This window comes from Saccopteryx bilineata, chromosome 4 (genome assembly GCF_036850765.1).
Source record: "Saccopteryx bilineata isolate mSacBil1 chromosome 4, mSacBil1_pri_phased_curated, whole genome shotgun sequence".
Lineage (NCBI taxonomy): Eukaryota > Metazoa > Chordata > Mammalia > Chiroptera > Emballonuridae > Saccopteryx > Saccopteryx bilineata.
Genome location: NC_089493.1, coordinates 282,787,510 through 282,814,664, shown reverse-complemented (window position 1 = coordinate 282,814,664; position 27,155 = coordinate 282,787,510). Strand labels below are relative to the sequence as shown.

The following is a 27,155-nucleotide window of genomic DNA, read 5'->3' as shown; positions in this document are numbered from 1 at the left end:
GTCAGGGTCAAAATCAAGGACTCTATCATTTTGACGAGCATTCTGGATAATTCTTATGTTCCGGAAAGTCTGAGAAATTCTGGTGTCGAGGGAGGGTTTGAAAGCAGAAAGGAATTCTAGGTGAAAACACTGGTGGAGGATTAGGTGCAGACTTAGAGAGAAATGGGAAGACCCCGCGGAGACAGCATTGAGTCAGTCTGTGGGAGATGGGGGAAGGTGTGGAATAGGGGAGCGAGCAAAGGCGGAGCGTGACGTGATGGCCGGTAGACCAGCTCCTCTTCCAGAAATGAGTTTCCATGTCCATTCTGTTAAAAGGCCTCCGGAAACTAGTAATGACCAGTCCTGGGCAATGTGGCAGTTTCTGTGGTTGCATCCTTGGCAGCCTCATATCAGGGTTGCCCTAAACGCTAGCATGGTGGCAAAGCTGTCAGAAGAAAAGAAAGCTGCAAGAGGTACAGCGATGTGATTCAACTCCCTTCCCACTCTGCATTGGACTACACCCAGTGCATCTTAGTTGTGGCTGGTGTTCGAATCACCTGCCAAGCATTTTCCTACCTCTTTTCAGACCTTGCCCCAGACTATTGAAGCCAAGACCCACCGCAGCAGGGCCCCTACAGTAGCACTCTTAACCTCTCCCTGTGACTATAAGGAACAGCGAGGTGAGAACCATTCAACCAGATGAGTGGTTCTCACCTGGAGATCTTTAGCAACTACTGATGCTTGAGACTTACCTACTGCGATCTCCATTTACTTGGTCTTGGGTGTAGCCTGATCACTAGAAATTTTAAAAGGACACTAGTTTTTTAGCATGTACGGTCCAGGTTGAGAACTACTTATTCAGGTTTTCTTGATCATCTATAACCACTGAACAAAAGGTGGCTGAAAATAAGGTGCAACTGCTTTTGAAGTTGACCTCTGTAGGTCACTGTTGGGAGTGAAGAACAGGTTAGAATTAGCATGAGGAGACAATCGCTGGTACGAACCTCCTTTCTAATGCTGAAATTGAGAGGTGAGCCCACTGTCCAGAGCAGACCTGCATTGCTCTGATCACTTAATGTACCTGAACATCTTTGGGGATAACCATTCTCAGTGACATCATTAAGTCACTAATCACACTTTTCTGGTCATTTTGGGTAAGTGATTTCACAGAGAGGGTCCTAGATGATCTATGTATGACTACGGTAGATCATTTTTCTTCTAGTTCAAGTGGAGAGAAACAGAGCCACACAGAAACATGGCATAAAACGAGGGACATGGGCACCACCATGAAACTTCCCCTTATAATTCTCCCTGAATTGTCCTGTTGGCCTGCCATGTGGGCTGCTTCTTACCAGGGATTATTCAGCAGGAATTTCCTATTTGTTCTACTTATGATTACATGGTGAAAGGGGAGTTGAGGAGGGGTGGTCATACTACTAGAGGTGAGCTCTCTAGAAAGGCACTTTTCTGAGGCAATAGAACAACTTCCATCTCAGAAATGTATACCTTCATTTATATACCTTTGTCAGGGTGTATGGGATGTAGAGGGATTGCTTCTGTGATTAAAAAAAAAATTTTTTTTTAAAGTTAGTTCAGAATGGCTACCATTTTTGTAACTTTTTTTTTTTGGCATCGCTTCAGAGTTCATCACATACTCTTTAAAATATCACTATTGGTGCTAACTCTAAACCTTGATGTAGATTTGATTGGATAGCTAGAAGTCATCTGAGGCAAGTCTTTGGAAGATAGTGAGTCATCAAAGGAGGTAATCATTATCCCTTGTTCAGAAAATTGTTCAGGAATCATAAAGACAGTGAAAAAAAAATTAAAGCATAAGTTAGTTGTAAAAGAAAAAAAATAAGAAGGAAAGAAGGAAGGAAAGAAAGAAGGAAATGGAGAAATGGTGACTTTTTTTTTTAAGAGTAAGTGTATGATATAGTGCTAGAAAGAAGAGTGCTACGTACAACCGTCATATTTCCTAAAATTCTAAAACAATGAAAGAAAAAGGTCTAATTTGTTTTACTTGTAAGTTGCATTTTGAAAATTTTCCCTGTTCATTCAGTCACCATTTTGCATGCATTTGTATTGGTTGCTTCCCATGGCCTTTCCTCGTGTCTGGCAAGCTGGAGGGTTCCTTAAGAAGATGCAGAGATGGGATGCAAGGTAGCAGTGTTTCCTAGAGTTGGGGCATAGGAACCAGATAGAGCCATGTAACGAATGAGGGAATGGCTATTCCCAAGAGCTTGCCCCTGTGGACAAACCAGGTCACCATTTTCTGTCTTAGTGTTCTTCCTGTGAGCCTGCTATAACCAGAGGACCTTCCAAGTCCACCTTCCTTCTGGTCCACCCAAGAATATCATACCTGTAATTTGGGATACCCAGGTCTTACTGCCCCTTGAGTAAGTCAAGTGTGAGCAAGTCAAAACCAGTATTCAATCCAAACATTTTCATGTTCAGAAATATGAATTTTACTGCTCCTCAAACTTTGGAATGTTGATGCCCGATATTGATGGGGCTCAGAAAGTTTGTGTCAGAGCAAAACGATAGCAGGAACCCAATGACAGAAACTTTTATTGTTTTAAGAGAGTTGATAAATAAACTTAGCTGTGACTTTTGTTAGGTGAACGAGAAATATAAAAAAGCCTATTATCAGAGCATGTATAATTTTGTTTAGATTTCATTGGTGCAGACATGATTAGAATTTTTAACTGAATGTTAAAGTCTAGTCAAGTTTCAAGTGGTAGCTCGATTTATATTCCAGGGTGTACCTCTTGCAACAATAAAACTTTCTTAAGATGTTTTAAGAAATGTTCAATCACTAGATAGTTTTTGAAACATTGAAACATTTGAACAAGACCAATCAAACTAAGACCCCCCAAAAAATGCATTTATCTTGGTTCTTGATGATTCGTATGCACAGTAAATTCTAACGAATGAGAACTAGAAGACTCCATACCGCTCCTTCCGAGGCATTAAATGCCTAGCCAATCTCATTGGGGCATTTGTATAATCTGCCTGACACAGATGTTCTTATTTGTAGGGAAATAAACAGTGCGTCTGAATTAGAATGCATTACATTGTGGAAATGCCACAGTTGAAAACATCTTAAGAGAGTTTTATCAGCTTTCTGGATTGACTAAATCAAAGTAAAATGGCATTTTTTTTTCATTTTTATTTTCTTTTAGTGCATCATTAAAAATAATTTGGCAAGACAGGGCTTATTTCAACTGATGAGTTCAGCTCTCTTACCTTCTTCACGTAGCAAACCTAGTTTGGTGAGGAAATTATTCTCCATAACATGACACCATATGACATTCTCTTCTGAAATGACAGCATTTCTTTTTCTTGCCTTTTTCCTAAAAGAAAGTTTTTTGATATTATATTCATAATAATAAAGTCTGGAATTTTATGATTTCCCTAGCTTGTTGCAATATACTCATTTTTTCCCCCCTAATAGATAGTATATATTTTTAAAATGTGATCTTCATTTAGGATACAAATTCGTATAAACTCATTGGAAATATACCCTAACTGTAGAAACATTTCCTGGCATGACATTTTGGTAACACGTAGCATTAATATTCCGGTGCCACAGCTTGTACACGGTCCATATTTTGACATCACCATGATTTTGTTGATGAGGTCCCTGCATGCCTGTTTCATGATCTTTCTAAACTCTCTGAGTCCGAGATATATCAACACATTCCTTGCAACATCCATTCAAATGCGGCACCCTCCCCTCCCCTCATCTGAATACATCAAACCAATTGGCAAACAGCACATGTCCCCCTGAGCGAGCAGTATTGTGAATTTTATCTTCTCTTCCAGAAATCAGTTCGTCTTCGTTGCAGCAGATGAAATTTCTTGTAACACCTCTGCAGGTAACAAACATTGCTACTTCTTGATGCATCCATCCACGTCTCAGTATCCTTTTTTTTTTTTCTTTTTCCTTCACGTGCTGCAGTTGGTCACGCTAGAAAGTTTAGTTAAGAAAGTTTAGTTAAGAAAACAAAGTTCGTATGCCTTTGCAGTATAGCGGGAACCTTTATTCTCTGCTGTCTAAAAAAGACATTAGACATTTTGCTAACTTGGATATTTTATTTTTGGTTTTAATAATACATGATCCAGAAAAGTAAGACTGTGTTGAATGAAGCCACAAGAAAATCTGATGGTATAATCAGTGCTCTTACGTTAAAATGCTGAACAGGGGAGATAAGGGACACAGACAGACATGTGACTTCTGTATTTTTCAACTTATTATGTCTGGGTTCACACAGATTTATATGTGAATTATTTGGGATCTTTATGGAATGACTGGTATATATTATAAGACCCCCAAAGACTGAATCTAGAAAGCTAGAGGCATTAGGGAATATAATTACCTCTGTCTTATAAGAAGGGGATCTTCATTCCATCAGTTAAAGATCCTCTTATTTCCTTTCTTTTAAAACGTATTACAAGTAGCAAGACTTAGAGAGACGAAGTCTTCTGTTTTTGCAATCAGGGCACTGGCAAATGGAAATTGCACTTGCATGATGGGTTCATCACAATAATGCCTGTCTTTTTGCTTTGATGTGGATCAGAACAGTTACATTTGGACTTTTGTTAGCATGGAATTACTTGATTAAATGTCAAAATAGGAGATTGCCTTAACTAACAGATTTTTTTTTTTAATTTTTAAAATTTTTTTCAAGCCTAAACTTATCACCACAACAAATTACTAGGAAGACTTACCAATGTGTGCTTTTAGCAACAATATAGTTGAGGATGCCATGACCTTCAAAAGCATACATTAAACTGAGCCTTGCCAATAGACATCCGTTACCCATTGCATTTGATTAATGGAGCTATAAGCAGAAGAGTTTCTGTTCACTCCCTACTTAGTCTTTGGAGAGAAAGAGTTGAAGAAAGGAAGGAAGGAAGGAGAAGTAGGGCCAATGTTCCCAGCCCTCTCTGCTCTGAAAGCAGGACCACAGAAAACTCTGCATCCATTTCGCTGATATCATTGGCCTCCATGTTTTTAGTGGATTAAAAGGGGGTTTGCAGGGGTTTGCATGCTTGTACTTTAAAGCCACAGCTTATGTGATTTCTATAGAAGACCTTGGATAATAGTCCTCCTCAACCCTTCTCCTCAAATGTCTCGGTTTCTCCCTGGGAGAGGTAGTGATCTCCATAATGCTTCACTAATGCATAATAGTAGGAGATGGATAGTTGCTTTGCTGGGGGTGGCAGGGGAATGAACCCGGGATACAAGGGTCATTTAACATTTTCAAAACCTTGAGAATGAAGCATGTTGGTTTAAAATGTTAATAGACATCATTTGTGGACACGCTGGTCTGCCGGAGCCTCGATTGTCCCTGTTAAACTGTGTGCGTGGCCCGGTGGGTCTTAAATTCTATTCTGACATCACAGATTAAACATTGCACAGTTATAACCCAAGAGGTAGATATTGATTTTTGTCTGGTGACTTAACAAACCCTGCCTTGTAAGCAAGTGGTCCACACATAATATTCCTAACAGAGGCTGCAGATAATGAAAGTTTGCCTGAGCCCAGCGAGTGTTTTCACCTACCTTATCTAATTTAGGACGGCTGCTCAGTAAATTCTTAATGAATTGCTATTGATCACATTTCAAGTTGAGAGAGATATCCCTGTTGCTTTGATGGCCATATTAATAATCTGTTGTATGCTTCATAAGGTTCAATTTGGACTCTGAATTTTGAATCAGGCATGAAAAAGGAGACACCCATATCAATCAAAAGTCAAATTATCTCCCAGCCAGTCTACCCCCCTCATAGAGCGAAAGCAAAAAATCCGACCTGCTCAGTCGATGAAAGATGTAACCTGGGGTTTCAATGGAGTCTTCTAGGGCCATATCTCCCATGTGCTGGAACAGCCCAGGGCACCCACATTCTAAACATCACACCTGTCAGGTGGTCTCACCTCCGTATTCAGACCAACACTGCTTAGGGTGGGTCTGTTGAATCCGGGCATCTCCTGTATTTCAGTGTGTGCCAAAAGGCAAGTTCTCTCTTTTTAAATGTAGAAAGAAATGAACAAGATGCTGAAAATCTCACTTTGGAGTGCTCGATGATTATTCTAACGCAAATTCTTACAAAGATATATTATTCTCCCCCGGCTGCCTGTGAGGGTGGAACTGGCCAGGCAGTTCTGTCTGCCACTCTGGGTAGAGATGACAGGAATCATCAGACAGTAGAAACGACGAGACTGAAGGATTTTTCTTTCAGTTCTCAAAGGAAAAGTGACAATTTTTATGTGGGTCTTTTGGAGAGGGTACCAAAATGTCCATTCTGTTTTTGCTAGCCACCTATAAGAAATGTTTTTTATGAGCATTTGTGGTTTATGAGACTGTATTGACAAGGAAATTGATTTTTTTTTTGACTCAGTGGCTTCAAAAGCATCTTATTAGGTGTTTTGTTTTGGTTGGTGCTGAAAGACACATGTTCATGTGGGCATCCTGTCTATCACCTCCACCTTGAACACCCCAATAGCTTCTTGTCCTGGGATACCAAGGTCTTTTGATGAGTTGGATTCTGCTAGAGATGGTCAAAGGGTCAAGACTGTTTTCCTTTCTCCTTATACCCGAAGTCTCCCTGCCACCGTGATTCCCTGGAACTTTGCCAGCACTGGCTAATGGTTGTAGTTGTATTAGAATATGAGTCTTGGACAGGTATGGAAGTGGAAAAGCAAGTTACTTATTTGGACAGAGCAGCTGGAAATTCATTTTAGTGAATTGCTTATTTAATTGAGTCAGTGCTGGGTATCAGCAACTGTTCTCAGCCCTCAGGACACAGCATTAAATAAGTTGGGAGAAGTCCTTCCTTCAGAGAGCCTCCATTCTAGTGCAGACCAGCCCCCAATCGTGCAGATGAATAAACATAGAATGTACTCGCGTATAAGTTATAGAATAGCTATAGAGAGCTATGGAATAGCTGTGATGAGTCAGAAAGCAGGGGAGGGGATGGAGGGTACCATGCGATGCTACTTGACGTTTACTGCTCAGAGTAGGCCTCTCTGAGAGGGTGACATTTGAACAGGGGCCTCAGTGAAGTGTAGGTGTGAACTAGGTAAGTAATTGTGGAATTAAAAAATTTCAGACTGAGTAGCAGCAAATGCAAATGCCCTGAGGTTGAGACTGCTTGCAGTGTGCCCTATCCAGTGGGCCCAGAGCATATGAGGACAGGGGAGACTTTCAGAGGTAATATCATGAACACATCCAGGGATCTACCTGCAGTGTGACCTATCCAGTGGGCTCAGAGCATGAAGACAGGGGAGACTGTGAGAGGTAATATCATGAACACATCCAGGGATCTGCCTGCAGTGTGACCTGTCCAGTGGGCCCAGAGCGTGAGGACAGGGGAGACTGTCAGAGGTAATATCATGAACACATCTGGGGATCTGCTTGCAGCGTGACATATCCAGTGGGCCCAGAGCGTGAGGACAGGGGAGACTGTCAGAGGTAATATCATGAACACATCTGGGGATCTGCTTGCAGCATGACATATCCAGTGGGCCCAGAGCATATGAGGACAGGGGAGACTGTGAGAGGTAATATCATGAACACATCCAGGGATCAGAAGAAATTAGGGCTTGGAGGCTGCAGAAACCATCTGAGACTTTATTTTAAGTGTGCCAGCAAGGCCCTAGAGCAGTGGTTCTCAACCTTTCTAATGCCGTGACCCCGCAATACAGTTCCTCATGTTGCGGTGACCCCAAACCAAAAAATAATTTTGGTGGCTACTTCATAACTGTACTTTTGCTACAGTTATGATTCGGAATGTAAATACCTGATATGCATTATGTATTTTCCGATGGCTTTAGGTGACCCTGCCAGGGTCGCGACCCACAGGTTGAGAACCGCTGCCCTAGAGGGTCAGCTGTGATTGGCTTAATTTTTAAATGATGTGTTAGGCTGCCTTGTGAAGAATGGATTGCAATAAGATGAAAGCAGAGGAAAGGACCCTAGTTGTGAGTCTCTTGCAGCACCCCCAGGGAGGGTGGAAACGGCCTGCGTGAGGACAATGTCTGTGGAGGACCTGAGAGATGGTGACCTTTGGGCTGTATTATGACAGGTGAACAAACAACAAACAGGATATGCTGGCAGGTCAGAAACTGACCAGGATCACTCTGTGTTTAAGTGGCCACGCCCTCCTTCTTACTCCACGGGTGTAGCCATTATTCCCATGGAGGGCGAAGGCTTTGGGTCACCATGGAAAGCAAGCCCTTCATCTCAGCTGTCATTGTCCCTCACATGGGCTTTGCTGCATCCTCCAGGGCATAGTAATGATTTGCTATCACTTATTCTGTGTGATGACAAGTATAAACCATCATATCTATCTGTGTGTGTGTGTGTGTGTGTGTGCATGCGCGCACATAGGTATACAGTGTGTCCGTAAAGTCATGGTGCACTTTTGATCGGTCACAGTAAAGCAACAAAAGACGACAGAAATATGAAGTCTGCACCAAATAAAAGGAAAAAACTCTCCCAGTTTCATACCTATTCAGTGCAGTTTGATGAGGGCTCATGAGATTTTTTAGGGTTCCTTAGATAGCTATCCCGTATAGCCTCTACAGACTTGTCACTGACTGATGGCCTACCAGAATGGGGTTTCTCCCCCAAACTGCCGGTTTCCTTCAATTGCTTATCCCACCCAGTAATGTTATTCCTATGTGGTGGCGCTTCATTTTAAACGCGCCGATATTCACGTTGCACTTTGGTCACGGATTCGAATTTAGCAAGCCACAGAACACACTGAACTTTCCTCTGTACCGTCCACATCTCGATACTGGCATGGTCGTGGGCTGCTCCACTGTATACACGGTGTTACGTCATCATCTGCGCATGCACACATGCTGCCACATCATCCTACAGAAACTGGAGGGTTTTCTGTTTATTTGGTGCAGATTTCACATTTCTATCATCTTTTGTTGCTTTCCTGTGACCGATCAAAAGTGCACCATGACTTTACGGACACACTGTACATATATAGTTTAGTACAAGGGCTCAGTAGGTTGATATTACTATCATCCTTGTTTTTCAGGTAAAATAAAAAAGACACTGAGGCCAGAGAGGTTTGGTAACTTTCCCATAGTCACACTGGAGTCTATCTGATACCAAAGGTCTCTGTCCACTGGACCACACTGCCCCTACATGCTCCTTTTATCTTGACTCTAGAACATTGACCTTCGCCCCCAGATGGAATTTTGCTTTCTTCAGCTGGGTTATCTTGCTCCTGGAACACTACTGTTTGTGAGTTGGGGTACACTGGTGTGGAAATCGGGAGCTGAATGGTCCTCTGAACAATTGTTCCGCTGGGCATTTCTTTGATGCAGTTCATCCCTCCATGCTGAGCAGGTGGCTACTAAGTCCTAGGGTTGCTGGGCACTGATGTGGGTGTGCAGATAAAGGGAAGAAGGGGACAGCTCCTCTGTCAGGGGTCACTGCATGTATCCAGGAAGACAGAGGGTTAAACAAGTAAAGTGAGGTCTGAGTCAGCTCTCCAAAAGTCTTTCCTGTGCTGAAAATCAGTGGCAAAAATTTGCCTAAGAGAACAAGCCATTTCCTGACAATTACCTGACACTTTGAACGAGTTGTTTTGGCCAGAGTCCAAGATCCTAGCTGCCCCCTGCCAAGGGAGTGTGTGTGTATGTGCGCTTGTGTGTTTATGGGGTGCAGGTGAAGGCCGGGTCTTGGTTCATCAGCAAGTCACGCCCCTCCACCACACCAGGCACCGTCTTCGGGGCACGGGAGCCAGCCTGGAGACACACTCCCAGTCCCTGTGCGCACTGCTTGCAGACATATGATGGGAGGTAGGGGTCTGTGGAAAACCCTTGGCCAAGCGAGCCCTCTGTAAAAGCTGCTGAACTGATACACACTGCATTCAGTGATTATTAGAAGGAATATTTGGCCAGTTCAGAGGCACAGGGGGGCATCGCCACCCCTTCTGTCTTTCAACCTCCCCGAACCCGCACAGGTATACACACAGACACACACGCGCATCCTGCATGTACACAGCACACAAATCCCTGCAGCTGTGCACCAAGACTTCAGATCATGCTTAGAAGAAATTCCAAATTGGTCATTCCTCTCCTTGTGATCCTTCCGCAAAGTTTATCTAATTGTCTTCTTTTCCTTTTGCTGATTTGATTATTCAGCCAAGTTGTCATGCAGTGAATTGACTTGGCATCAATTGGTCTGTTTCGAATAAAATGTGATATATATCATTACAGGTGAAGTACGGAGTGCTAAGGGGACATATATCAAAGGAACTAAGTAAAAATAATCATAATAGTATTTATTGACAGCTTACTGTATACTAGGTATGTCCAAAGCTTGTGACACACAGTAACAACACCCTACACATAAAATATCTCTTATCGGTTTACACTGAAAAATAAAGATATCTAGTTATAACATTGAATTAGCCTGAGTAAAGGAGTTCTATATCAGCACAGAATTAAGAAAAGAAAGAAAGAAAAATGAACGGCAATTTTATAATGTTAGAATGCATGAGAACCACCGACAGAACGTAATACCAACTTAGATTCAGTCATTCCCCCTCCCCCACCTCAGATTCTGAGTCATAGATCTGGAGAGGGGGCCTGAAAATCCACACTCTTAAAAGTTCCTCCAGCATTTCCTTTTTTTTTAAAGTGAGGGGAGAGAAGATAGTGAGTCAGACTCCCGTGTGGTCCCTGACTGGGCTCTATCTGGCAACTGCCATCTGGGGCCGATGCTTGAATCAACCAAGCTATCCTCAGCACCTGAGGCTGCCATTTGGAGCAACTGAGCCACTGGCTGCAGGAGGGGAAGAGACAGAGAAGGGGGAGAGGGTGGGGGAGAGAAGCAGATGGTCGATTCTCATGTGGGCCTTGGCCCGGGACATCCACATGCTGAACTGATACTCTATCCACTGAGCCATCCCACCAGGCCCCCTCCAGCATTTCTAATAGAGCAGTCTTCATGTCACACCTTAGGAAACACTGAGCTGATCCCTCAGGAATCTTTTCTATTTTAATGGCAAGGAGAACATCCCACAGATATTTTCTAGAGTCCCGCCTGGCAATATGGCGGCCAGTCATCACACGTGGCTGTGGAGTCCTAAATCTGTGTCCAGTCCAAACTGAGATGAGCTACATACTAGATTTCAAAACCTTAGTACAAAAGAAACTAGGTTAACTAATATATTCATAAGCTTCCTGTCAATTACACAGTGAAATATTTTTTAATAGAGTGGGTTAAATAAAAATATAAAAATGAGCTTCACCTGTTATTACTTTTTAAATGCAGCAATTATGAAACTTAAATTGTCACACGTGGATCACATCTGTGTTTCTCTCTATATTTTTATTAAATGCTACCATTCCAGAGCCACATTTTAATTCATTTGTTCCAATGAACATGGAAAATGTGTATGTGCCCCTAGAACGGGCCTCTGAGAGGTGAGGGGCACTCCCCCAGAATTCAAATATTTTGACAGATACTCTAGACCAGGGGCCCCCAAACTTTTTACACAGGGGGCCAGTTCACTGTCCCTCAGACCATTGGAGGGCTGCCACATACAGTGCTCTTCTCACTGACCACCAATGAAAGAGGTGCCCCTTCCAGAAGTGTGGCGGGGGGGGGGCGGATAAATGGCCTCAGGGGGCCACATAGTTTGGGGACACCTGCTCTAGACACTGTTAGTGTTTCCTGACTTGACGTTTTAATTTTGCCCTCAAGTAACCTGCCTCCTTCCTATGCTGCTTATTAACCTCTCAGAACCGTTGATCCACTTACAAGGGGTGGAGGGGATGCCAGTACCCAGGTCTCAAAAGGACATCCTGATTCAGGGGTAGTTCTGCCTGGTGCACTCCGTGAGCTCTGTGGCAGTAGTGCCACATGGAGCAGACAGCGGGCGAGATTCCCAACCCTCTCCATGTCAATAGCATCCACCACCGACACCTGTTTGGTTCTGACCAACCGTGATCTCAGCTTCGCTACAGCCCTCTGCAGTCAGCGGGCACTATTACTATTTCTATGCATGGACGGAGAAACTGGCTCAGTGAGGAGGTCAGCTTTCTGAGATGACTTAGCAAGGAAGCAGCAGAAGCAGGATTTGACTCTAGGAATTCTGACCTCATGCAGTTCTTAGCTTCAACTTTGCTTCTCTGCTGAGGTACTGAAAATAGCATGAGGGATGCAAGCGTAGAACTGCTTTTGTGGTTCCCCCCTGTGAATTAAGCCCCAGACAGGCTGCCGTGTTGATTTCAAAGCGTCATGGGAAATTCTTGGTGATTTCGGTAGAGCAGTGGGCTCAGGACACAAAGAAGGTGAGATGGGCTTCCTAAGAGGAGGGCTTGACATAGAAGAGCGTGGCTCTGTGTCTTTTATTGTAGTGGAGGAGCTGTATAGCCAAAAGCAGGACTCACTGTGTCTTCTTGACTCTCAGACAAGGGGCTACTGCTGCCTTATGTTGAATCCAGATCCAGGTTCCTGCCTCAAAGATACTTTGTCTCAATTCCAAATAGGAAGAGATTTTGAATTGCCCTGAGAGGGCATAGAAAGGATGAGGCTGTCTGATTTGCCATGGGTTGTACGGTCTGGTTCTCATAGATTCTACAGGGGTCTGGTTCCTGGACGGACTTACGTATACACAGTTCAGCTCTGCGACCCACATCCATGCGCAACAGCAAAGCCCGCGGCTTCCCATTGAGAAGCTAAGAACTCAGGAGATGCTTCCCCTCCTTCTTCTGAGGACAAAATTCGTGAGGCTGAAAACTGTGCCGAACGGTCTGGGAAGATGATTGTTTCAAATCCAAGCTAAGGAAGTGAGCAGCAATCGAGTCCGGAAATCTCAGACTCGGGTGGGAGGAGCTCCATGTTGTTCAACTCGGAGAATTGCTCCCGTTTGTACTCGTGTCTTTTCTTTGGAGGTTTAGCTGCATTTGGAGCTGTTTTCTTGATTCCGAGTTATGAGGCTGGTTGCATTTCCTCTAAGTTATGTAACTAAGTCATTGCCCAGGAGAAGGCTACTGCAGTCACAGGGGACTGTCTCCTGAATGGAGTACATTCACTGAGGCAAAGTGAGCAACTGAGGTCGGAGACCATCGGAAATAAGTGGGAACACGCTCTGGCTTAACCATCCCTCTCCAAAGAGCAGGCTGTTAGAATCGCGGGGCCATCGCCTAGTGAGCACCCTGTTTGTATGCTGGGTGGTTAGTGTGTGCCTTGCATGGATTCATTTTCCCAGGTACCTTACAGACTATATCTTAGATATAATTAGGAAGGCACTGTAGCCCCTCCCTAATGGCGTTGTGGAGACTGGGGGCCATGAACTCTCCTCCCTAGTGAGATTTCCTATTTGGAATGCCTGCTCTGCAGTGCCCCCCACCCCCCGGTGCGGTGAGGGCACAGCCCTTGTACCTTCTTGCTGTGGTCGGGCTGTCTAGGAGATCTGTGCCCCACTGTGACATAGCTCTGAGGGGAGAGGATATTTTATTCATCTTTCTTTCCCCCCGGGATTCTCCCAGCTATCTCTGGGACGGGAGGCATGGAGAGGTGATGCTAAAGGAAGAATAACAGGCTGCAGGGGGCAGAAAGGCTCTTAATTGAAATATTAGAGAGTGAAGTTAGTTACAGTGTTCTTACTATATCCCTGTAAGAAACTCCCTTGACTGTTAAAACCCTGGTATGGGACACCAACATGACCCTATTGTATTTTATGAGCATCTGGCTTGTTTCAAGTAGATTTCGAAGATGTTCTTAATAAGTAATATTTACATTTCTTATTAGAGTTGACAAAGTACTTTACAAAACACGGGTTCATAGTTCCCATTCAACAGGTGGCATGCTTGTTTATTGAACCATCCATTCAAATACAACAACATAACCATAAGTTCAAATATAGGCATTTCAACTGCACCCGTAACTTACAGATTAGATAACTCTGGACTCCAAGAGTATCTGTAAGTGCACTGCTTGATCTGCATGTGATCATATCAGGCGGAGATGTTTCAGTTCCTCCTCCAGACCAGAAGTCTGGGCGAGAGGGAGAGACTGGCTTGTGGAAGTCTATAGGAGAACCCTTGTATCCGAATCTCCCGTGTCTGCAGGCTGCTTTCAGATGTGTCTGGTTGCTTTCCGTGCCCTTCGTCTGCATCAGGCAGGGTGCAGTTGGAATGACACCAATTCATGAACAAGGACGATGAGGCTCAGAGAGGTTGATTTGCCCGAGTCATTGAGCAAGGACATTGCAAAGGCAGAACCCGACCCCGGGTCTTCTTGCCCCGAAGCCTTTGCCCTTCTCAGGGCAGGGCTGGGCCTCCTGGTGTTCAGTTGTCCCTAAGGTCAGAAACAGGCAAGGGCTCATGATGGCTGCAAACTGTTACCTTTGATTTCTTTGTTGTTTGGTTTTTCCCTAAAAGATTTTGATGGGCTTATATGGCAACATGGCCAGTGTTTTGTGAACTCTCGGTGGTGAGGTGAAATTATACTGTATTTCCCGAGTCCCCAGAAACCTTTATTCTGAGTGTCTTTAAGGGTTTTGAATGTCTCAGATCAGCTGACCAAAAACCTTTGGAAAGCTTATCTGATAGGATCTGTGCCACTGACAGTCGTTATGATGAGAACAAGGGTCTAACCGGACTCATGCTCTCTCCTTCACACCCCCACCCCTTTGCTGCCTTTACTCACGCGGGGGCCCTGGCTCGGCCTGTTGTTCCTCGGCACCGTGGCCAGTGCTATGCTGGATGCTGGGATAAAGAGGCAAACAAAACAGATTGCCCCAGCCTCTGTGGGGCTGGCATTCCAGGGAGAGAGGCAGGTAAATACTCAGGGAGAGAAGAAAGTAAGCAAAATCCATAGATGGACTGTATTGTGTGAAGGGTGAGGAGGGTTAGGAAAGAGTAGTCAGGGAAGGAGGCATTTCTCTGGGGAGGTGGCATTTGATCTGAGACATGAAGAAGGACAGGGAGCAGTTCAGGTGGTAGACAGGTGTGGGTGTCCTAAGAGCAGAATAAACTTGCATGTATCTGAGCAGTGTTGACTGTGTGCTTGGATCCTAGTGGCATGGGTGGAGGGTGTGGGGGAGGACTAGAGAGGGACAGGGGTCAGCCATCCAAGTTGGCTTTGATTCTAGAGTCAAAGGACAACCAAAGAAGAGATATCAGTAGGTTTATATAGGTTCATATTTCATTAGATAGATGGATGAGTAGATGAATCTGTAGATAGGTTTGATGGAGAAATAAGTAGATTTGATAGATAGATGGGTAGATAGATAATAGATAGATGATAGATTTGATGGGTCTAAATGTGAGTAGCTGATGGTTTGAAGAGGCAGAATAGAACCAAAGTGAAAAGATTTAAGACGGTTGGTGATTTGGTTCTGGCGAAAGCCTGGTTGGTTATGTTAGGGTGGCGATGGTGTGAATGGAGTGAAGTGGACACATTTAAGGTTTCATCTGTAATTTCTGATGGATGGGATGTGGAGTACAGGGCATCCTGACCTTGTTGTTCCATTGTCCACTTTGACCGAGGATGGACGGTGTGGGGGGTGATCGTATGCACAGATCACTCAGAACACGGCCATCAGCACACATCGCCCCATCACTCCGCCGAGGTCCCTGGGAATCGCCATTCTTCCTTTGGGCTGTGCTCAGCCAGCTCTGAGGACAGGAGGTCGCTGACGTGCCTGGCATACCTGCGGTACGACCGGTGCTGGAGTCCACAGCTTCCCTAATAACCTTGTGTCTAAATTGTAGTGTCACACAAGGGCGTGTTCGGAAATTAGCATTTGAAAAGAAGCCTCTTTGCTTTCAGTTTGAGCTGACATGGTCCCTTTTCCTCTGTGGAAATGAAATTTATTAATCATAATAAAACCATCGGATTCTGAAGGTAGAGGTCACCCTGAGGAGAAGAAGCGCCCGCTCATTTACGAGGAGCAGTTCAGCGCTGTCTGTATTTTTCCTGCCCTGGGAGAGAACATTGCCAAATTGTTACCTAGGGCTTTCCGCAAAGGTTGAAGCTCTGCCCCGGGTTATACACAAATCAGAATTTACAATTAAAGTATGTGGGAGGAAAAGGGGGTGGGGACACCCTTGTTTGCATGGAATATATTCAGGCTACCAATATGTCGTCTCTCCAAAAGAGGAAAGTTTTGCCATGGTAAAAACCATTCCCCAAATTAAAAAAAAAAAGTAATTGCTCTGAATTTGCATCGTCACCCTCGTTTCAAAGGCACAAGGTACTGTGGCCTCATTTAGTACATTCCCAAGGCTTTTCAGTTGGCTATGCAGTTTATGTCTTGTTCACACAAGCGGCCTAGCTGGGTGAAAGTGCATTAAAAAATAATCCTATTAACATTTTCCCCCTCTAGACTAATGACAACTTGACTTTCTCATGAAATAAAAATCAATGATAAAGTTAGATCTTCCGTTCTTTTCCACCTCTTATTTATTTATTTTTTATTTTTTTCCATTTTTCTGAAGCTGGAAACAGGGAGAGACAGTCAGACAGACTCCCGCATGCGCCCGACCGGGATCCACCCGGCACGCCCACCAGGGGGCAACGCTCTGCCCACCAGGGGGCGATGCTCTGCCCCTCTGGGGCGTCGCCATGTTGCGACCAGAGCTACTCTAGCGCCTGAGGCAGCGGCCACAGAGCCATCCCCAGCGCCCGGGCCATCTTTGCTCCAATGGAGCCTTGGCTGCGGGAGGGGAAGAGAGAGACAGAGAGGGAAAGCGCGGCGGAGGGGTGGAGAAGCAAATGGGCGCTTCTCCTGTGTGCCCTGGCCGGGAATCGAACCCGGGTCCCCCGCACGCCAGGCCAACGCTCTACCGCTGAGCCAACCGGCCAGGGCCTTTTCCACCTCTTAATATGATATCTACTTCTTAGTACATGGTCGGGGCCCAGCTTTCATGAGTGACCGCCCTGAATAAGTGACTCCTTCAAAAATGTCATCATTCTTCTTGTTTCACGCACCCTCTGCCTTGGACTCGCTGTACGCCCTCCCAGAGAGAGGAAGACTCTTTGAAGGCCGTTTTTCATGAGCCAAAGGACTGGAAGGTGTTCCAAGGAATGAAATACAGGGGGGGAGATGAACTATTTCACTGAGAGAGTCCCACCCTCTTCCCCCCCTACACACAAAGGAAACATCCATTCACCTCACTGCTTTTGAAGGTCAGGGGAACACAGAGTGTTGAAGCACAAAGCCTCATCTGCATTATTTGAGCTTGGCGCCCTTTGAAACAAGCAAGGAGGGTTTGGGAATAAGACATGCCCAATGAGAACTGGTAGACTCGTTTCTTTTTTTTTCCAACTAGAGTCTAACTTAGAGCCTACGACTTAGAAAGTTCTTCAGCCAGCTTCTTCCCACCTTCCCAGGCTCCCTGGTGTAAGGTACCATGTCAGACCCGCCCAAGTCCCATCTCATCCACCAACTGTGAGCAAGGAGATCGGAAGCAGAAGGAGGAAGAGACAGGGAAAGGGAGGGAATAAAGCACAGGCCAATTAGACTCCAAGAGATGGGAGGTGGCTTGCGGTTGACAGTAGTGGTTAGTGCACAGGGACCGGGTCTTCCTGCCTTGTTCCTTCATTCTTGAAAGGGAAGTCCAGGAGTCACAGCTACTGACAATCTCCACGTATCCCATTTGGTGGCTAGCGCACCCATCCCCCGGCTGCTGTGAGTGTTGGCTGTTAATGGTGCTCAGCTGCTCCCTTATTCAGAGACTAACCCTTTGCCCAAGGAAGTCACTTCAAGTCAGAAGTGTTCCTCTACCCCTCAGGGAAACCCACAGCTAATGCTTAACTTACATGAGCATTAAAAAAAAAAAGAAAAACAACTCATTTGCCTCCAAGTGGGATTAATTCTGGTGCACAGCTCAGGGGATTGGCTCAAAGCTAGTCTCTAGCTCCGACCATTGCTGGTTTTCCTCTTGCTCTGGAACTGCCTGCCTCTCTCTTCTTCTCCTTCCTCGCCTACATAGGAATCTCTATTTCAGGCTCTGCTCCCAGCTAAATGAAGGTCGCATCTCAGCTTTGATCACTACTGGGAGAGCAGTGTGCAAACCCCCTCCAAAAGATAGTCGGCGGGTCCTTTCAGTAAGGGTACATGCCACCATGCAAAGAGTGTCCCAGCTGCCCTGAGAAATTTAAAGATCGGCTCTGACTCTGTCTGGCTCTGTGACTTTGAGCAAGTGACTTAACCTCTCTGAACCCTAGTTTATGATCTGTGGCATCATTCAGTCCCAGACACTTAGGAGGCACCGAATATATCAGGCATCCCTTCCTTCTTTAATTATATTCCAAAGCCTGTTCTGGGAGTCCAGGCCAGGGTGGGAGGAGGATGGCAGAAAGAGAGAGGAAAACTCAAAGATAGGTAAATGTCCTGAAGAAATATTGTTTGAAATGGCCATAGGTTGATGAGATAGAAGTTCTGGGATGATAGGCTCGAAATCAAGTCAACTCTAATTCTTGAGTGGGTCTGGGGTGGGAGGTCCCACAAACCCTTCAAAGATGCTTCTACTTGAATGCATTTGCTCTTTCCATTCTACGATGCTGGACCCTGATTGCACAGACAGGGTCCCTTCATCCTTTTTTATCCGCCCTGTCTCTTCTGCTTGGTGACAGTTAAATTAGGAGACAAGGACAATCTCTCTTGAGTACGTATTAACATGTTGTCTGGGGGTCCTGGGCTTCTTAAAACCCACTCTTTCAAGTTGTTCTTTTGCCCACCTCAATCTCCAAGGTAGCTGCCTGAGCAGTTAGAAACAGTCCTGTAAGAGACAGGAACTACGCAGGTATGACCGGCCATGTGAAATGGACAAGAACGTGCTGTGCACAGAGGGACCTTTTCATGTTGTGTGGCAGATGGGCGTATGCTTCTTAGGTATGAAGAGGAATAGGGCCCCTCCCCGGTGTCTTGGTATTTGGCGTTTTGTGGTTGTTATTATTATGCGGTAACTGCCTGTTGTGGCTGAATCTTGCCCTCTGGTTCCCTTGCAGTTACGGACGAGTTTATGCTGCCGACCCCTACCACCACACACTTGCTCCAGCCCCCACCTACGGCGTTGGTGCCATGGTGAGTACCAGTCCCTCCTCTTCCTCACTGCTTCCCGCCTCCCTCCCCCTGCCCCGGCTGGGACCTTCGTCTGGGTTGACGGTTGACGTCCTCTCACTTTCCCCTTAATTGAATTTGTCTCTTGTGCTAATCTAACAGCAGCTAAAATGCCACATTAATCCTCCCAGTAAACTTGATAAATGTCTTAATTTCTTGGCAATGTAGTGCATGTAAGTTATTATATTTCTAATTTTGCAAGTCTCACCTAGCAGAGCACTTACCTTAATGGAATAATTAGTCATTTTGATAATTAAATCCATCACTAACAGAATGCAGTGTCAATGCAGAACTTTTTTTTTTCTTTTTTTTTTCCTCCCTCCCTCGCTGCTCATTCACATAGCCCCAAGGTTCCAGCCCCAGCACAGACTTCAGAGGAGCTAAGCTGCACACTTCCAGGCCTCTGCTGTCAGGCAGCTGAGAACCTGCCTGCCTCTCCTCCCCTATTACAATTCATGTTTAAAGTCATAGTCGCCCAGGAGAGAAAATAGAGAGAGGCACGCTTTGTGTGTGTGCCTAGTACATAAGGAATTAGGAGGAATCATCTGGGTTTGGGGCTTGTCTTTTGTTTTTGTTTTTGTTTTTTTGGCGGGGAAGGGGGGGGGCTTGGGTTTTTTTGTTCGGGGGTGGGAGGGTGGGCATACACTGGGAGGTGAGGGTGGGTGAATTTGCCTGTACTTGTTCAAACTTCTATGCACTAAAAACTCTTGAGTACAGTAAGACGTGCCCATCACGTGAGAGCGTATGCAATCATTATAAAGCTTTTGGCATGCAGCTTTCTGCTTGGGATCAAGAAGATCAGTCCTTATCCTCAGACTCTGTCCCCGTAGGCAGTCATTTGAATCGCCAATACTTTTAGGCAAAGGAGATACGTTAAGTGCCACCTCGTACGTAGCTGTCTAAAGCCATGGCCAGACCAATCCGCTGGGGCGTGGTCATAGAAATGCAGCCACAATCCGGAACCATATTCTTTTGCACAAGCTCAGTCACATCAAGCAATTCATCTGTCCAGTTCCCCTCTTAAAAGCCAATTCCATGCAGCTCATTGAGCCAAGTCAAGTCAGAAGCTGATTTAAAATTTCATCCCGATTTTGCATTCAGCAACTCCGCTTCCACACCTAGTCCACTTGAGTTATGTGTTGGAAAGGAGAGTTGAATTACGACATTCAATCAGTCGCCTGCATTCAACCTCCTTGAGTGTAGATTGAGCTTGTCCCGACGGAACACAGTGTTAATGATTCAAGCGAGCAAACGAAACGTGACAGTGCACCTCCTTGGGGGGGGGGGGTCCAGTTCGTACCAGAGTCCTTTTAAGCCACCAGGACTGGCTGACCAGATGTGACATTCCAGGGCTTTTCTGTCGAAGGAGCTGTGGGGCAGGGGGGATGGTCAAGATTGGCCCTATCTTTAGTTCTTCAAGAATGGCCTGGGCTGGGTAAGGGATGCCTCCCATTTGGTTGATTTTGAGTGTCTATTTTTCACATGAGTCTTTTTTTTTTTTTTTTGATGATCCACGTGTTGCAAAAGGAAAATGTAAAAAACACACCCCTCACGTTGCTTTGTTTCAGAATGCTTTTGCACCCTTGACTGATGCCAAGACTAGGAGCCATGCTGATGATGTGGGTCTCGTTCTTTCTTCATTGCAGGCTAGTATATACCGAGGGGGATACAACCGTTTTGCTCCATACTAAATGACAAAACCATAAAACCCTTCCAAGGTGGGCAGAGAGGAAGCTTTCCGAGGCCTGGGTATTGCAATACACGCAGTAGTGCACCATTTTAGCGACTCTAAAAAAAAAACTCAAAAGAGGAAAAAAAACTACATTTTTTATCTTATACCTCAGATATTTTGTTCTGTGTATTTTACTATTGTGGGTCTTTTCATTTCTGAAGGTTCCGTAGTTTGGTTGCTGGCTGTAGGATTTCTTTCTTTCTTTTTCTTTTTCTTTCTTTCCTTTTTATTTTTATTTTTTTTTTTTGTGGTTGATCTAGAGAGATGCTAGCTATGAATAAAAACTGGTTTAGGGCCATATCCAGAGTGCTTTATCATGTAAATGAATTCTCTATGCTGAATATTAAGCTACTGGGGTTATCCGCTGTTCGGGAAGAGTGTTAAGTGACTAAAGTAGTCATTTTTTTTTCTCCACATCTGCATTATTTTATTTTATTTTATGAAAGGGGAAGGATGGGAGGGACTTAGGGGCTTGGGAACTGGGGTTTGACTGAAAGAAAAAAATAAAAGTAACTGATGAATCTAAACGACCCACTGCACCAACCATCATATAGCAATGGTTCTAAGTTACTCATTGTCAGTTCAGGCCAAAGGTTATGCTGTTAAGGGGGCGCTTACCAGCAGCCCTGTGCATCCACATTGAATGAAGCTGTGCAAATCCACCCTTTAAACCATTCCCCCCCGGCACTATTCAGCTTCTTAACCAGCCGCTAGTTATTTAGGCAACAACTGCTAGTTAGGTCATCGACAAGCATTCTTTTTATATTTCTTCCAGTATAATAAATTATTGATATCATTGCTGACTTTTATATTATGGGAGGGAAAAAAAATAACATTAATAAAAAGGTGATAAAAAGCACTGTTTCTATTTTTTTCTTTTTTTCCAAAAAAAGAAAGTAATAAAAACTTAAATTCTTTGTACCAGTTAAAAAAAAATGTATAAAATTTACATCTGTGCAGTGGAGTTGTTAAGTTCTAGAAACAGTCTATGAAGCTTTAGTTTTAGCCTAGTAGAACAACTGTTAGAGACAGACGTATAATTTTTATGGAACTACATGAGAAATCATATTCAGATTTATAGAAGCATTTTACAAGTATTGCAATCATTGAGTAGAGATAATCACGGTATTTTCATCGGCTTGGTACTTTTTGAAACATGACTGTATTATGTGAGCAACCTGCAATTTTTCAGTCCGTGAGAGCCTGCCCACCCACCCATCCTCCCTGGTCCCAGGGATTATCTCAAACAAGTATCTTTAGATCAGTCTCCAAGGCCCAAGGCACTTGTCAGAAGGAAGCAAAAAAGTAGGGTTCCCCTCTTCCTTTTCTGGAGAACGAAGTCCTCTCCCCCCCCTCCCCTGCCTCCTCTGAAGCAGGGACAGAGCGACACGGCCAAAAAAAATTGCAGATTGTCTAGATTACTTCTGTTTGAACTCCTTCCATGTTGTCCTGTTTACAAGTTAACCTGAGTTGGGGTATCTGTCACGGGTCTTCCCTGTTTTTTGTATTTAAATTAAACGAACAGCAGCAAGCTGTCCCCAGTAGTTTTTGCTGCCCCTAGTGAAATCTTCATGTGTAACCGTGCGGGCCCGCTGGCAAGCACTTTAGTAATTATCAACTCACCGCTGTGAACCTGCCAAATCCGCTGTAACAACTCTGCTTTCAAACAAAACCAAACAAAACTTTAAAAAAAAAAAAAAGTGTTTGTGATCCAGCATTCTTGTCATCCTATTGTGCATGCAGTAAGATCGGTTGGATATTCAAACCATCAATAAAGTTTCACAAGATTTGAAAACCAAGTTTCTGTAGCTTCGATATCTAAGGCAGATGTCCGTTATCTTGAGACGAGAGGAAGGGGGAAACTGCTTAGCAGCCCGAAGCGTAGAACAACGTTCTTTTTTTCACCAGACTTCTGTGGGTGGGGGAGGGGAGGGGTGTGTTCTAGCGTCACTAAGACATTCTCATCCCCCCACCCCCACTTGGGAAGAGAGAGAGAGAGAGAGAAAGAACAGGGGGCCAGGGAGAAGAAACAGAGTTCTCCCAATCGCCTCAAATTTCAAAATTCAGAGTTTGCATTGTATTTGGAATCACAAACAGAGAATTCTTACTGTGTTGGTTAAAGTAGAAAAAATTAATTTGCAGTTTTGATTTTCATCGATGAGCTGTACTTTTCCCCCATGATTGTATGTAGTTTTAATAAAATCATTTAGATCAAGTGGGTGCCGACTGATGTTGCAGAATGTTTTGTCTAAGGCACTCCTCCAAGATGCCAATAAGTCATTTTAAAATGTATGTCAGAGATGTAAACAAACATTTTGGATTTTTTTAAAACAGTATTTATTTGGAATGTTTTCATTTATCTAAATAACTATTGCTATTATGAATTATGAAAAAAAAGATTAATATCATGTGTGGCATATAGTGACTTCTTAACACACACATCACGCAATCTGCAAACCCAGAAAATGTGTATATCTGTCTTTAGAAATTAGTGTTTATATCACTTACAGTGGTTTGTGAATAAAGAAAACTGGTTTGTAATATCAAAAAAATAAAAGCTTAGTCTGAAAAGGTACGTGTGAGTTGGCGTTGTGAGTCCTTGAGCTTCTGTGTGTGTTTCTTCCTTCAAGGGTACATTCCTTGTCCACACATGCGTCTGTACTTGTGTCCACCAGGGGGCGCAATGTGGGGCTGCCCAGGTGAGCAGCAGGCTGCCATAGTCTCTGGCGGTGCGTCCTGCAGATGCACTGTCTGTTTGGCACACGGGGCTTCCCTTCAGAATTCATTTTTCCAAAGAGATCAGTGGAACTAACCACAGCTGTTTAAGAAAGAAACAGAGCTAAGCTTAGCTATTCCCCAGCATGGCAATGTCAGTCTTTGGATTAAAACGAAGCAACAACAAAAACAAACTGTGCATTTCAATGAAACATCTGTTCTAGTTATTAATACAACTTTGGGGATGGGGGCGGCCTGACGAAGATGAAAACAACAGTAAGTGCTGGGTTTACATGTATTGAGTGCTCACTGTAAGCCAAGAATCCAGTTCAGGCTCTTGTGTCTTTATTTCATTTAATGGTTTAATACTCCCATCAGGGTTGAGTTATCTACCCCATTTAGTTATCTTAATAATATCTTACTCCTATCTCATCCAATGATCTTAACACTCCTATCAGGTTGGTAACATAAAAAGGTTTAAAAAAAATGTGGAGTTTGGGAGCAGAGATGGTGCGAGTTTGAATCCTGGTTCTATCCCTTGCGGGCTGTAACCCAGGGCAAGTTAAACCCAAGTTCCGTGCCTCCATTTCCTCATCCATCCATCAGGACGGATAGTAATACCTGCCTCTTCATATTGCTCCGTGGGACAGATAGAACAATCTATGTGATGGGCTCACAGCTGGAATTCATAAGTTGTAAGCTATTATTATTTAGGGGAAGGAAACTGAGGCACAAACAGGTTGATTTGTCTGAGCTCACACATCAAGCAAGCGGCAAGGCCAGGGTTTTGAAACGGGCATTTGTAGCTGATGCAGGACAGTTTCTGTTGGCTCAACCAGAACTTACAGCATTCAACTTCAGAAATGAGAGGTCTTACCCTGAGGAGCCACATGCAGTGACGCAGTGCAGGTTGTCGTAATGGCAACTATTAGACCATTTCAAGTATATTTAATGGTCCCTTCTCTTCTCTGAAAACCCCTTCTAGTGTAGAGAACTGTGAGGGTAACAATCAACTTCCGTTGCTCTGTGTCAACTGATCCTTGAAGACGATAGTGTCCTCACTTTATAATAAAAATTAATAGGTTGTATGATTTGCCTAGAGTTATGTCTAGCAATGTTGGAGGCAAGGTCCCCGTGAGGATCTGTCTGAGCCTGGTGCTTGGGCCCTCTTCCAAAAACTTCCGCTCTGTTCTTTATGACGATGGGGATAATGGTGATGGCGCCTGTGTTAAACCTGGGCTGCCAGCACTCAACAAAATGTGTGAGGCTATATTCATTAAAACAAAGAAGTCACTTCGATTCCCGGCCAGGGCACACAGGAGAAGCACCCATTTGCTTCTCCACCCCTCCAACAGGCTTTCCTCTCTGTCTCTCTCTTCCCCTCCCGCAGCCAAGGCTCCATTGGAGCAAAGATGGCCCGGGCGCTGGGGATGGCTCTGTGGCCTCTGCCTCAGGTGCTAGAGTGGCTCTGGTTGCAACATGGCGACGCCCCGGAAGGGCAGAGCATCGCCCCCTGGTGGGCAGAGTGTCGCCCCTGGTGGGCGCGCCGGGTGGATCCCGGTCGGGCGCATGCGGGAGTCTGTCTGACTGTCTCTCCCTGTTTCCAACTTCAGAAAAAAAAAAACAAAAAAAAACACAAAGAAGTCACTAGCTTTATCCTTGCATATGACAAGGGGGGAGATAATTATCTCCTAAAATGCTGATTTATAATTGAGTCCCTACCCTGTCCAAAGATGAGGAGGTAAGTATCGATTTAATAGGCAGCTGTTTACATCAACATCTCCAAAACCAGTCTCTTCTCTAAAATGAAGGTAAGCACCTACATTCCATGGGAAATGTAAAGTAAATAAAAATGAAGGCAGAAGTGAAAGGGAATCTTACAAGACGGATGCCAATGCTTGTCACCTGCGATGTGGGCAGGGGTGAACAAATAAACCCAGAGGAAGCTCATGCGCGACGCACGTGCTTTGTGTATAAATAGAGGCTGTTACTTGTTTTTCCGTGGACAATGCCCAGGAGGTAGAGCCTCATCCCGCCTGTAATTTTTTTCTTAAAACAGTATTTTAATTCAACAGTAACATCTCCATCTTAAAAAGAAAATGAACCAGCACAAGGGCAATTCGGTCGCTGAGACCAGCGTTTCAGTCCCGTATCATTTTCCCATTCAACGCGCTGAGGACCTAGTCCTGTATGATGACCTCTGAAGGCTGTTTCTACTTCTTCAGAAGTAGCCATTGTTTTTTTTTGTTTGTTTGTTTTTTTATGCAAAAGGAGCTCTGGTGAGCACTCTATGCTCCCAGGCAAGCACACATGCATGTTCGCATACACTCACACGTGTGCACACATGGCAAAAGCCCTTTTCCTCTGTGATAGCGTTCCTCCGATGTCCCACCCAGGGACTTCCTCTCTTAGAAACCCCTGAGGAGCTTGTTGAAAGAGCAGCTTCCTGGGCCCCTTCCGCTTTTGGCATGGCCAAGGTTGAGGACCGCCGCTGTGTGGGAGGGAGCGTCTTCCAGCGAACTCCTGAGGGTGTTCTTGTTTGAGTCTCCCTGGAGCTCTGACCTTAGAATGTTAAGAGAACCAATCCACGTGCATGTGCAGGTGTGTGCGCGTGCACCGGCCTATGTGCACCTGGGTATCGAACCTATAGATCAATGCATATTCTCAGCCTTGCTCATGACAGCTACTGATGTTTTTTCACCCACGAAGTTGAGAATTAGGACTGAAAAGAATGTTCTCACATGGGAGGGGATAATACAATCATTTTTTGCAGGAAAACACAAAAAGGCTGTTTTGTTTTGTTTTATTCACTACAGGATGATACATGGGTTCATGCACACACAAATACATATTATAGATTTGGAAGACTTGTCTGTAAATTTCCCAGGTGCCATCTTTTCTGAAGGCTGTGAATTTCTCATTTGTTGCAATTGCCGAAGATTCGATCTGATGTTGATATTGGACCGAAGGCCAGTTCACCTCACAGCTTAAAAGCAAAGTCATTCAATTTATGGATGAAACCAGGGTTTCCCTTGGCTATTATTTGAAGTCCTGAGGGATGTGGATTTGGGGTTGAACAGGAGTTCTTGGTCCCTTGACATTTTTTAAGTCTCTTGGGAGAGCCCAGTCTTACTTCATATGCTGTGTACTCAACGCCCTACTGGAAAATTGGGGCTGGGCTACTCAAAGGGCGTCTCTGTCTCTGTAGCCCAGATAATCAGGGTGCTTTGGTCACAGAGATCTGGGGTCAAGAAGGGGGTTTACTAACAATCTCAAAGGCGATATATCTGGACAGTAAGGCAATATGATGAAGAAAACACCGAGGATTCTTTGAACTCTAATGGTGTCATATGCTAAAGGGAACCAGGGTTGTAGTCTGTATTGAGAATAAAACAAGTAATAAGACTAGCGAACATGGTTTAAATACAATTTCAGGCACTTGACAAAACATATTTAACCCATACACATATACATACAGCTGTCTTTTTATAAACATATGTATGAGAGACATCTCAAAAGTCTCTTAGCCTTTATATGTCAATGATTTTACTTATAAAATGTGGGTAATGGTAGTGACTACCTCATAGGGTTCTGTGACAATAAAATGTGTTAAAA

The 27,155-nt window shown here is 44.4% G+C and overlaps 1 protein-coding gene across 18 annotated transcripts in view; it reads left to right on the top strand.

The window, feature by feature from the left end:
• RBFOX1 (RNA binding fox-1 homolog 1) overlaps positions 1-23,388 on the top strand; it is a 1,121,108-nt gene extending 1,097,720 nt beyond the window's left edge. For 9 of the 18 annotated variants that reach the window (XM_066274928.1, XM_066274944.1, XM_066274925.1 and 6 more), the window contains 3 exons: positions 3,808-3,860; positions 18,982-19,057; positions 19,437-19,643. In XM_066274928.1, the coding sequence (XP_066131025.1) occupies positions 3,808-3,860; positions 18,982-19,057; positions 19,437-19,584 (277 nt within the window). In that variant the 3' untranslated portion in view covers positions 19,585-19,643. Of the gene's footprint in view, positions 1-3,807; positions 3,861-18,981; positions 19,058-19,436; positions 19,644-20,661 lie in introns of those variants that run through there. The other 9 variants (XM_066274941.1, XM_066274931.1, XM_066274932.1 and 6 more) reach the window with 4 other exon arrangements.
• Positions 23,389-27,155: the final 3,767 nt, after the last annotated feature.